This window comes from Engystomops pustulosus, chromosome 1, assembly GCF_040894005.1.
Source record: "Engystomops pustulosus chromosome 1, aEngPut4.maternal, whole genome shotgun sequence".
NCBI classification, from domain to species: domain Eukaryota; kingdom Metazoa; phylum Chordata; class Amphibia; order Anura; family Leptodactylidae; genus Engystomops; species Engystomops pustulosus.
This window is the reverse complement of record NC_092411.1, coordinates 9,807,862-9,820,433: the sequence shown is the minus strand read 5'-3', so window position 1 is coordinate 9,820,433 and position 12,572 is coordinate 9,807,862. Positions and strand designations below refer to the sequence as shown.

General features: G+C 50.2%; 1 protein-coding gene across 2 annotated transcripts in view; it reads left to right on the top strand.

Annotated features, from left to right (window-relative positions):
* Positions 1–12,572, top strand: part of LOXHD1 (lipoxygenase homology PLAT domains 1) — a 176,822-nt gene that overhangs the window by 107,412 nt on the left and 56,838 nt on the right. For both annotated transcript variants that reach the window (XM_072132870.1, XM_072132875.1), the window contains 2 exons: positions 2,894–3,029; positions 3,193–3,353. In XM_072132870.1, coding sequence (XP_071988971.1) covers positions 2,894–3,029; positions 3,193–3,353 — 297 coding nt within the window. The remainder of the gene's footprint in view (positions 1–2,893; positions 3,030–3,192; positions 3,354–12,572) is intronic.

The following is a 12,572-nucleotide window of genomic DNA, read 5'->3' as shown; positions in this document are numbered from 1 at the left end:
TAACTACTATAATACTGCCCCCTATGTACAAGAATATAATACTATAATACTGCATACATGTCCTCCTGCTCACTATCCATGCAGTAACACCGCTACATACGGCCGCCTGATCCACAGTAATACATCTATATACAGCCGCCTCGCCCCCAGTAACACAGCTACATACAGCCGCCTCATCCCTAGTAACACAGCTACATACAGCCGCCTCACCCCCAGTAACACCGCTACACACAGCCTCCTCACCCCCAGTAACACAGCTACATACAGCCGCCTCGCCCCCAGTAGCACAGCTACATACAGCCGCCACGCCCCCAGTAACACAGCTACATACAGCCACCTTACCCCCAGTAACACAGCTACATACAGCCGCCTCACCCCCAGTAACACAGCTACATACAGCCGCCTCATCCCCAGTAACACAGCTACATATAGCTGCCTCATCCCTAGTAACACAGCTACATACAGCCGCCTCATCCCCAGTAACACAGCTACTTACAGCCACCTAGCCCCCAGTAACACAGCTACATACAGCCGCCTCATCCCCAGTAACACAGCTACTTACAGCCTCCTCACCCCCAGTAACACAGCTACATACAGCCGCCTCATCCCCAGTAACACAGCTACATGCAGCCTCCTCACCCCCAGTAACACAGCTACATACAGCCGCCTGATCCCCAGTAATACATCTATATACAGCCGCCTCGCCCCAGTAACACAGCTACATACAGCCGCCACGCCCCCAGTAACGCAGCTACATACAGCCTCCTCGCCCCCAGTAACACAGCTACATAAAGCCGCCTCGCCCCCAGTAACACAGCTACATACAGCCGTCTCACCCCCAGTAACACAGCTACATACAGCCGCCTCATCCCCAGTAACACAGCTACATACAGCCGCCTTGCCCCCAGTAACACAGCTACATACAGCCGCCTCACCCCCAGTAACATAGCTACACACAGCCGCCTCGACCCCAGTAACACAGCTACATACTGTTGCCTCATCCCCAGTAACACAGCTGCATACAGCCTCCTCACCCCCAGTAACATAGCTACACACAGCCGCCTCGACCCCAGTAACACAGCTACATACAGCCGCCTCATCCCCAGTAACACAGCTACATACAGCCGCCTCACTCCCCAGTAACACAGCTACATACAGCCGCCTCGCCCCCAATATACACACATACAGCAAATACACACACATTTAGTATATACAGCTTTTCACAGACATACGGGAAATACATACACACACACATTCAGTATACAGAGCATATACATACATATATACCATAAACACAGCATATAAACATAAACATACATCATATATATATATATAATATTTAAATGTGCACATATATATGCTTATACAAATATATGCGTGTATAAAAACAGTAAATGCATATATACACAGTATATACATATATACACAGTAGATGCATATATACACATATACACAGTATATACATATATAGACAGTAGATGCATATATACACATATACACAGTATATACACATATACACAGTAGATGCATATATACACATATACACAGTATATACACATATACACAGTATATACATATATACACAGTAGATGCATATATACACATATTCACAGTATATACATATATAGACAGTAGATGCATATACACATATACACAGTACATACACATATACACAGTAGATGCATATATACATATATACACAGTATATACATATATAGACAGTAGATGCATATACACATATACACAGTACATACACATATACACAGTAGATGCATATATACATATATACACAGTATATACATATATAGACAGTAGATGCATATATACACATATACACAGTATATGCACATATACACAGTAGATGCATATATACACATATACACAGTATATACACATATACACAGTATATACACATATGCACAGTATATGCATATATACACCGTATATACATATATACACAGTAGATGCATATATACACATATTCACAGTATATACATATATAGACAGTAGATGCATATACACATATACACAGTATATACACATATACACAGTAGATGCATATATACACATATACACAGTATATACATATATAGACAGGAGATACATATACACATATACACAGTTTATACACATATACACAGTAGATGCATATAAACACAGTATATAAATATATAGACAGTAGATGCATATATACACACAGTATATACAGTGTACATACACTGCATATACATAGAATATACATCATATATACACACAGATAAATACATATGCAGTGTATACTTACCCTTTTAGGATGATCGGCCGTCAGGCGGGTGTTCGGGGTTGTTCGTGTTCGGTGTGGGGTGGTCGGTCGGTTGCTGGTTTGGACGGGGGGGGGATCGCATGGCCGGCCGCTGCTTGTTCCGCTGGGGGGGGGGGGGGGATGGGGGAGCGGAGGATGGACGCTTCTTCCAGCGGGGGGTGCGAGTGGAGGACGTCCGCTTCTTCCAGGAGGGGGGGGGGGGTTAGGAGCGGAGGACAGCCGCTTGTTCGGGCTGGAAAGGAGGGAGCGCGAGCGGGGTTACGAGCGGGCGGGGAGGCCTAGCCATGCAGCGAGTTGGGCGGGCAGGGAGGCAGGAACCTGTGCCGGGGGGGCGGACGGCTCGGACATGCAGGGGGATATGCGGGCAGGCGTCACCTGTGCCATGGTCGGGCGGACAGCTTTGGGAGGTGGCGGCTGAGGAGCCAGGGCCCAGGGGCCGCGATCTGGTGGGGGCCCCCTGGGGGGGCAAGATGGTGGGGGCCCCGGGGCTCGAGCCCAGGGGGCCCCGCCTATAATCCGGCCCTGACTATAATACTGCCCCCTATGTACAGAAATATAACTACTATAATACTTTTTCCTTTTCCCACACAGGTGGTCGTCTATTGCCCATTCACCGGGATAGAGCAGACCTTCCCCTGTGGCCGTTGGCTGGATGTGGATGAAGGAGACGGGTTGATAGAACGTGAATTGTATGAAATGGTTTCTCTCCGTCAGAAAAGACAGAAAAGTGAGTGAAATACATAACCCTGCATTAAAGTGTTAATTATACAGATTATCCCCTGGTATACCTGGCACAGCGAGGTCCTGCATCTCCCTGTATACTATACATAGATTTGGGCCTGACATCATCTTTCTTGATTTGACTTAATAAAAACCTCCTTCTGTTACAGAACATCCATGGTCTCTTTGGATCTGGACAAGTGACGTAAAAAATGCAGGGACTGATGCAAATATACTTCTCCAGATCTATGGGGAAAAGGGGAAATCTGATGAAATGAGACTGGACAACAAATCAGACAACTTTGAAACAGGACAAATAGACAAATTAATGGTAAGATATGGGAAAGGGCACACACATCAATCAGGATATGTTATATAATGTCATACAGCAGCATCAGCAGCAGAATAGTGAGTATATTACTACAGAATAAGTAATGTCATGTATGTACACAGTGACTGCACCAGCAGCAGAATAGTGAGTGCAGCTCTGGGGTATAATACAGGATGTAACTCAGGATCAGTACAGGATAAGTAATGTCATGTATGTACACAGTGACTGCACCAGCAGCAGAATAGTGAGTACAGCTCTGGGGTATAATACAGGATGTAACTCAGGATCAGTACAGGATAAGTAATGTCATGTATGTACACAGTGACTGCACCAGCAGCAGAATAGTGAGTGCAGCTCTGGAGTATAATACAGGATGTAACTCAGGATCAGTACAGGATAAGTAATGTCATGTATGTACACAGTGACTGCACCAGCAGCAGAATAGTGAGTGCAGCTCTGGGGTATAATACAGGATGTAACTCAGGATCAGTACAGGATAAGTAATGTCATGTATGTACACAGTGACTGCACCAGCAGCAGAATAGTGAGTGCAGCTCTGGGGTATAATACAGGATGTAACTCAGGATCAGTACAGGATAAGTAATGTCATGTATGTACACAGTGACTGCACCAGCAGCAGAATAGTGAGTGCAGCTCTGGAGTATAATACAGGATGTAACTCAGGATCAGTACAGGATAAGTAATGTCATGTATGTACACAGTGACTGCACCAGCAGCAGAATAGTGAGTGCAGCTCTGGAGTATAATACAGGATGTAACTCAGGATCAGTACAGGATAAGTAATGTCATGTATGTACACAGTGACTGCACCAGCAGCAGAATAGCTCGTGCTGACTCATTCCGCTGTGAACTGCTGACGGGTGTGGTTGTTTGTGACTGAGCTCCTGCACCACCTGGTGGAAGACCAACCCACCCAGGCCTGCTCTCTCCTCCCCAGGGAGGGAGTGGGTTTCTGGGATGAGTGAGCCAGGAAAATCCCAGGCTTCTGCCTCCCGGACCAGGCCGGCGGGGGGCAGGAAAAGCCAGATACCGGCCAACATGGAGGGGGTGAGAAGATCTGCCCGAACCCAAGGACGCAGCGATGTGACCTCGGCTGCCACCCCCAAGACCCAGGGAAGCCGCAAGGTCTCCGGAACACAGAAGATCAAGGCAAGTAACATCAGCCTGAGTGCTCCTCCTGGAAAGCTGAGTGACTGTGCGGGAAAGTTGGGTGGTTCAGCTGGAAAGCTGGGTGCTCACGGAGGTGTGCAAAAAGCATGGGGACACCTAAAGGCCCGGGAGTCTGCTACCATCTATGGCTCCCGGATTGCTGAGCACCTCCGTGAGTACGAGGAAGCTGGCAAGGCGATGAATAGGCTCCAGGAGGAGATAAGGGAGACCTTGGCCCTAGCGGGGGTGGCTACACAGAAGAAAAAGTCTGATCATCTTAACACCATTGACAGACTTAAAGCCGAGGTCACCGCTCTGCAGGAAAAACGACGGTTGATCCGGGAGCACAGCGGTCCGTTCAGGGAAAAGTTGGACAATGACGCCAGATTTGAGGAGATGCGCCAGGAGAAGCTGAGAAAGCTGAAGGGGCTTCAGATCCAGGCGGATGAAGGCGATGGCGATGATGAGGAGGATGAGGAAGACCTGCCGTGTCCGTCTGGTGGCCTGCACCAACACCAGCAGGCCTCGCACGACAGGCTGCCTGCAGAGCAAGCGCCATTACCATCAGGCTGCGGCTCTGCCAACCTGGAGGAGGAAAGTGATGACAGCGGCCAGGGGGGGGCGCTAATGGCTCAGATCCGTCAGCTTGAGTCCCCAGTTCACCTCCAAAACTTCTCCTTCGGCGATGAGATCCCGGATGACGACCTAAAGAGAAAGAAGAGAGCCAAGAAGACCAAGGCGTCTCAGGAGGTGAATCTGGTGTTTCGTCCCCTCCCTGTTTCCTCCGGGCGGGCAGCAGTGCCAGCCTGTCGTGTAGGCCCCGTTGCCCAGCCCAGCACGAATCCTGCAGTGGACTCGGTGCCAGGGTGCGGGGAGAGTGCAAAGCCACGTTCCATCATGGCGCAGAGCACCAGCCTTGTTTGTAGTAGCAAGGATGGTGCAGGGAAGGCATCGGCTGAAAGGCCGGACAGTGAGGGCGATCCAGCAGGTCCTGGTACTGTGCGCTGCCCCCCAGTGGGAGGGGGGGGTGGCCCTGTGCCAGGGGCAGTGGCGGTGGCTCCTGTGGCCCCTAGCGCTGTGGCTGTTGCTTGCTCCGGTAAGCAGCGGCAGTGTGATGGGGCTGCTGGGGCTTGTAGTGCGGCGCCTCCCAAGCGTCCTGTGCAGCCTGCAGGAAAGGGTGCAGGAAAAATATTATTTTGCATTGGATCATCTGACCCAGGAGATGGTAACAAGAGACTGTCCGGACTTCATAAAGAAAAGAGACCTCATGCATCTAGCGAGCAGCGGTGCTCAAACATTAAAACAGCTGGTCAACAAGGGGTTAATGCCAATGAGGCAGAGGGCACAAGTAAGATCGGGGTTGGAGCTGCCTCTTCTCAGGCTGTATCAGCTATGGAGGTGGCTCTACCCCCAGTGTCCAGTGACGCCGAGGCAACCCCAGGTCCTCCTGGCCCAGCTGGTGTGAGTGATGCAAGGAAGCGAGGCAGTATTGTACATAGTGTGGTGAATGTTGGGGTGGTGAATGGTGCTGAGGGGGGTGATCCTGGTGTGCGTGCTGGACCATCTGCACCCCCAGTGGTGGCCGCTCCCATAAGGAGCTATGCGAGTGTCACCGCTGGGGCAAGTGGGGTTAACTCCTTGTCTCCTGGCTCTGGGAATAGCGTTTTGCAAAGGCGTCTTCTGGAGGCTCTCAGGAGAGGGGAAAAGTCAATCAATGTAGAGGGGAGAGATGTTGATCTGTCCTTCTGGACAGACAGGCATGGCCTGGCAGCCTTCCAAGAGAAAAGGGGGGGAGAGACTGTATGGTCTTTACCCACAACCGGGCCCGGAGCTGCCCGTAGGAATGTGGTTCGTCTTCGCTGGAGGGGCAGTGACGCATGCCCACCCAGGTCAAGGGTGGTGGAGCTCCTCCTGAAGATGAACTTCAGGGCTAGTGACATCTTTGCCCTGATACATCCTTATGGTACTCCGGAGTTCGATGTCAGCTTTGTCCGGCCGGAGGGCTTAGAGCTCTTCTGGTCGAATTATGAGCTGGCAAAGAATGAGCCCGCATGGCGAGACTTTGCTGTGCAAGCAGTGTCTCGCCAAAACACAGTCAAGAAAGTGACCGTTTTGACCCGTAACGAGTCACTTTCTTGCATGGACATCATGACGTGGCTAAGTCGTTATGGCGAAGTAGTTCAGGTACCTCAGAAAAACCGCGATGAATTTGGCATTTGGTCTGGGGCCTGGACCTTCATGATGAAGTTGAAGTGTTCAGGCGGCACAGTCGCCCACATTCCTTCTTCAGCCTTTCTTGGGCGGGACAGAATCCTGATTTTCTACCAGGGGCAGCCGAAGGTCTGTCACAGGTGCGGTGACCCCACCCACTTTAGCGCCAGCTGCCAAGTGCAGAAGTGCGCTTTGTGTGGTGGGCTAGGTCATCTCGCTGCATCCTGTAAGGACATTAGGTGTAACCTGTGTGGTGAGCTCGGTCACCCTTTCAGCCGTTGTCCTCGCTCCTTTGCCAATGCGGTTGTGACCCCAGTGGAGGAGAGCCATGAGGTTGCTTCTGCTGGGGAAGGTACCAGCAGAGGTGGAGGAGCTGAGGGGCCTGTGAAGAAAAGTAAGAATAAGTCACCTTCTCAGTTGAGGCGGCTTGAAGCCAGACAAAAAGGGAGAGAACTGGGGAAACCTCAGGTTGCTGGGGTGACCCTTGGTCCTTCCTCAGAGGCTGGTCATGCTACTGAGGCCCTGAGGGATGATGAGTTGGATGAGGAGGTCAGGAGGATGGAGCGCGAGAAAGGTGCCATGTCCTCCACGTCCTCCCATTATGAGAGTATGGATGAGGATAACAGGATTTGGCTAGAAAATAAGCGCAAGCAGAAAAAGAAAAAACGCGGTGTATCTAAGGTACCTAAGGAAGGGAAAACTTCCTCCCCTCTGGTTGAGCTTTCCAACCGGTTCCTCACCCTCGATGAGATCGCCTCCTCGGAAGGAGAGGCTGAGGGTGGGGTTCTGGAGGTGGCGGCGGAGCAGCCTGCAGGGGGCGCCGAGTCTCTATCCTCTGGGGATGCTGGGTCCTCAGAGTGGGAGACTGACTCAGAGTCAGGAGACAAGGACGAAGGAGAGGGTGGTCCGGGTGGGTCCTTGGGGGCCAGTAATAGCATGGACACCTCAATTTCGTTAAAAAGAAGTTGCCCCAATTCTGATGGTAAAAGGGAAAAGGCATCATCTTCAGAGGAGAGTCGGGGGAAGGGAAATGGAAAGAAAAAAGCCGTCTAACTCAATCACTCATGATGGCGGCACCCACTCCGTTGACGCTGGCGTCCATTAATGTCGCCAGCATTAAGTCTGATGCGGCTAGATTTGCGGCCTTTGATTTTCTCGGCCGTGTTGAAGCCGACATTTTATTTTTGCAGGAGACCAGGCTGCCAGATTTGGCGGCCGTGTTTAAAGCTAAGAGGGAATGGAGACACGGGCCTTCCTATTGGTCTCTTGCGGCCGAGCCGTATAGCGGAGTGGCGGTCCTTTTTACCGCACCGGTAGAATGCCGACGAGTTATTGAGTTAGAAATGGGGAGGTGCCTGATCCTGGATGTCCTCATGAAGGGACAAGAACTTCGCCTAATTAACATCTATGGTCCCCAGTCCAAGTGGGACAGGAAGTGTCTCTTTATGAGGATCAAGCCCTACCTTTTTACAAGTCGGCAGGTGGTCTTTGGAGGGGACTTCAATGCTGTCACGAGGTCCCAGGATAGGGGAGGTTCCAGAGACAAGCTGACTTATGATAGCGTCGCTCTTAATAGCATAGCTAGTGAGGCTCGCCTGGTGGATGTCCACATCCGGCACACCCCAGGCCACGCGGGGTTCACATATTATAGGGGTAGCTGTAGGTCTAGAATAGACAGGTTTTATTTAAAGGAGGAAGCCATCTCTTCAGCAGTGTCCGTTGTTGAGGTGGAGTTCTCCGATCACTGTCTAATTTTGTTTTCTCTGAATGTTACAGAGACCCCCCGGATGGGAAGAGGCTACTGGAAGCTCAATTCGTCTCTCCTGGAGGAAGCGGAGATAAGACAATCCTTTGAGGACTTTCTTCAGAGCCAGGTACCATTGCTGGGCCTTTGTAGCAGTAAGTCAGAGTGGTGGGAGATGCTCAAGAAAAGGGTGGCGAGATTCTTCCGCCAGCTCTCGAGCCTCAGGAGCCTGGACAGGTACCGCCTGTATCAGGGCCTGAGGAGGAAACTCGAGCATCTCGTCTCGACTGGAGGTAGTCGTGAGGACATCTCCAGAGTGAAATCCTTGCTGAAGAGGTGTCAGTACGATAGACACGCATCTTTGGTTTTTGAGAGGGATTACGGGAAATACCGCTCGCCCGACCCTTACAGAAACTGCAAGATGTCAGTGAATGGTAAAGTTGTCACGGGACTGGTTGACAGTACGGGATCCCTGAAAAGGTCCAGATCAGGGATTCTGGAGGTCGTCAGATCCTTCTACTCACACCTCTTGGGCAGGAAGGATCTAGATCGGGATGTGATGTCGGATTTCCTGGCTGAAGCTGTCCCTGAGCCAGGAGTAGACCCCTCTCTTGATGTTTTGACAGAGATGATCAGGGAAGAGGAAGTCAGCCTGGCGATTGAAGGGCTCGCCCTCAAGAAATCGCCGGGTCCGGATGGCTTAACATCTGAGTTTTATAAGACCTTTAAGGACGCCTTGGTTCCCCTCTTGACTGAGGTATTCAATGAGTGTCTTTCCTCGGGCGCTCTGCCGAAGTCAATGAGGAGGTCTGCCCTGATCATTCTGTCAAAGGGTAAGGACCGATCTCGTATTGAGAACTGGCGTCCCATAGCGCTTCTCAATACGGACAGAAAGGTTTTGGCAAAGGTGCTGTTTAATCGGCTGGTGCAGTTTGCGCCCCGGCTCCTTTCGGGGACCCAGCACTGCTCTGTTCCAGGCCGCAGTACATTTAGTGCTGTGCTTTGTGTCCGGGAGGCAGTGGAGCAGGGCAGGGCTGGTAACTGGAAGGGGTACTTGCTGTCCTTGGATCAGTCAAAAGCGTTTGATCGGGTTAACCACGAGTACCTCTTGTCTGTCCTTCTGAGGTATGGCCTGCCGGGGGAGTTTGTCAATTGGCTAAAAGTTTTGTACGCAGGGGCAGAGAGTTTCCCGCTTGTGAACGGTTGGATTGGCCGCTCTTTTGAGGTTGGGTCTGGTGTTCGCCAGGGTTGTCCTCTGAGCCCACTTTTATACGTGTTCGCGATTGACCCATTCCTTAGGAGGGTTGATCGTGGGCCGTTGGTGGGAGTCGAGATGGACCAGGCGGCACCGGAAGCCACTCTAAGGGTGGTAGCGTATGCCGATGATGTCACCGTTTTTGTGTCCTCGAGAGGGGAGGCGCAATGGGTGATGTCAGAGGTTGACCGCTACTCAGAGGCTTCTGGGTCCAAGATCAACCGGGATAAGTGTGAGAGTCTCTGGCTGGGAGAGGGAGGTCCAGGCTTTGATCTCCCGGACACTCTTCCAGGGCCCCAGGACTCTGCCAAAGTTCTCGGCATCGAATTTGGCCAGGGGGATTACCCCATGCAAAACTGGGATGGCAGGCTTAAGATCGCCGCTCAGAGGGTGGACCAGTGGAAGGGTTGGTCTTTGACCCTCAGAGAAAGGGTTAACCTGATCAAAACTTACCTGCTCCCATTGCTGATTTATCTGGGCAGTGTGTGCATGTTGCCAGAACCCCTCTGGACTCGGGTCTACAGTCTGTTCTTCCAGCTGTTATGGGGGAATAGGCTGAACCTAATCAAGAGGGAGGTTACTTACCGCACGAGGAGACAAGGAGGGTTGTGTATGGTCAACCCTGTGGTGTTCCTAGTGAATACCTTTCTTAAGATCAATGTAGCAAACCTCTGGAAAGAGAGGGCTCCTCCGTGGGTATACTCCTGCAGGGGATGGTTTAGGCCTTTCTTCCAGGAATGGGAGACAGGAGGGCAAGTGAAGGATCTCCGTACACCACATGGGCATCTTCCGGCTTACGCTGCCCCGGTTCTGAAGGTGATTCGCCGGTGGGGTCTGGGAATGTGGGAGATCAGGACCATGTCGAGGAAACTCCTTGACAAGAGGGTTCTGTTGACCCATTTCCAGAAGCCTCTGGCCCTCAGGGATTGCCCAAGTCGGGATCTGGGGGTGGGTTTGAGTTTATTGAATTCTATCCGGATCCCCTTGAAGTTTTGGGAAGTGACTTGGCGCTGCTTCCATGGAAAGCTGTGTGTGAGGGACAATCTGAAGTGTAGGAGCTCTGAGGAAAGGGGTTGTCCCCGGGAGGAGTGCGGTGGCCTGCTGGAGAGCATGGACCACTTCCTGCTTCAGTGCCCCTTTAACACAGAGGTGTACAACCGGGTGGGCGCTTCCATCCATTGGCCCGGGTTGGCCGGTCTCTCCTATGCGGAGTGGGCCTATGGAGCATTCAGAGGCCTGGGTGGCCGGGACCGCTGCACGTTATTCCTAGTTAGCCTAGTGGTCAGGTACCACACGTGGAACGCACGCTGTTTAGTGTCGACGCAGCGTAAAATCCTCCCGGTGGATGAGGTGGTTAGGAACATTCTGGGTGACCTGGTGAAGGTGCGCTCTCTGGAGTATGAGAGGCTGGGCACGGGGAGGGCCTCTCTCCTTTGGAGGGGGTTCTCCTTTAGTGTCCCTTAGTCTGTCATCTCCTCTCCTGGTGTTGGGCTGAAGCTGACACTGTAGATTTTTGTTTTGTATCTGAGGTTATAGTGATGTAGGGGTTTGCAGGCGCCGAACCTGGGCTTTATGTGGTTTTGATATATGTTGATATGTTTAATGTGTTTGTATCTTGTGTACAGTGTGATATAGTTATATGTAGTTATATGTAGTTATAGTTCTTGTGTGTATATAGGTTGGTTGGTTTTGGGGTGTTGGTGTTAGGGTGTTAGGTTGGGAGGGGGTGGACGGGACTTGGACTATACGATCCTGGGCACTGGTCTGGACTATATAGCGCGGACTTTGGACGTTAGACCAGTGTCTGGGGGGGGGGGGAGGGTGATGGGCGTGGGATTTAGTTAGTTATATTTTATGTTATTTATTATTATTAATGTTATTTCCGTTATATTCATTGTTATTTCTGTGTTTATTTTTTGTTTATTTATTTATGTGTATTTTGCTGTGTATTTTGATATAAAAAAAAAAAAAAAAAAAAAAAAAAGTTTAGGTGGTGGGACTGGGTGAAGGTTTTGTCTGTTTTCATGCTGAGTGTGTGGTGTGTGTGTGGCTGGGCCAGGAGGTTTTGTAAGTTTATTTTCGTTTATATTTGTTCTTTTGTAATTCTTTTGCCAGAAGTTATGGCTTCATTTATGTTTATTATTGTTATGTTTTTCACTTTTATATAAAATAAAAGATTTACAGGATGTAACTCAGGATCAGTACAGGATAAGTAATGTCATGTATGTACACAGTGACTGCACCTGCAGCAGAATAGTGTGTGCAGCTCTGGGGTATAATACAGGATGTAACTCAGGATCAGTACAGGATAAGTAATGTCATGTATGTACACAGTGACTGCACCAGCAGAATAGTGAGTGCAGCTCTGGGGTATAATACAGGATGTAACTCAGGATCAGTACAGGATAAGTAATGTCATGTATGTACACAGTGACTGCACCAGCAGCAGAATAGTGAGTGCAGCTCTGGAGTATAATACAGGATGTAACTCAGGATCAGTACAGGATAAGTAATGTCATGTATGTACACAGTGACTGCACCAGCAGCAGAATAGTGAGTGCAGCTCTGGGATATAATACTGGATGTAACTCAGGATCAGTACAGGATAAGTAATGTCATGTATGTACACAGTGACTGCACCAGCAGCAGAATAGTGAGTGCAGCTCTAGAGTATAATACAGGATGTAACTCAGGATCAGTACAGGATAAGTAATGTCATGTATGTACACAGTGACTGCACCAGCAGCAGAATAGTGAGTGCAGCTCTGGGGGTATAATACAGGATGTAACTCAGGATCAGTACAGGATAAGTAATGTCATGTATGTACACAGTGACTGC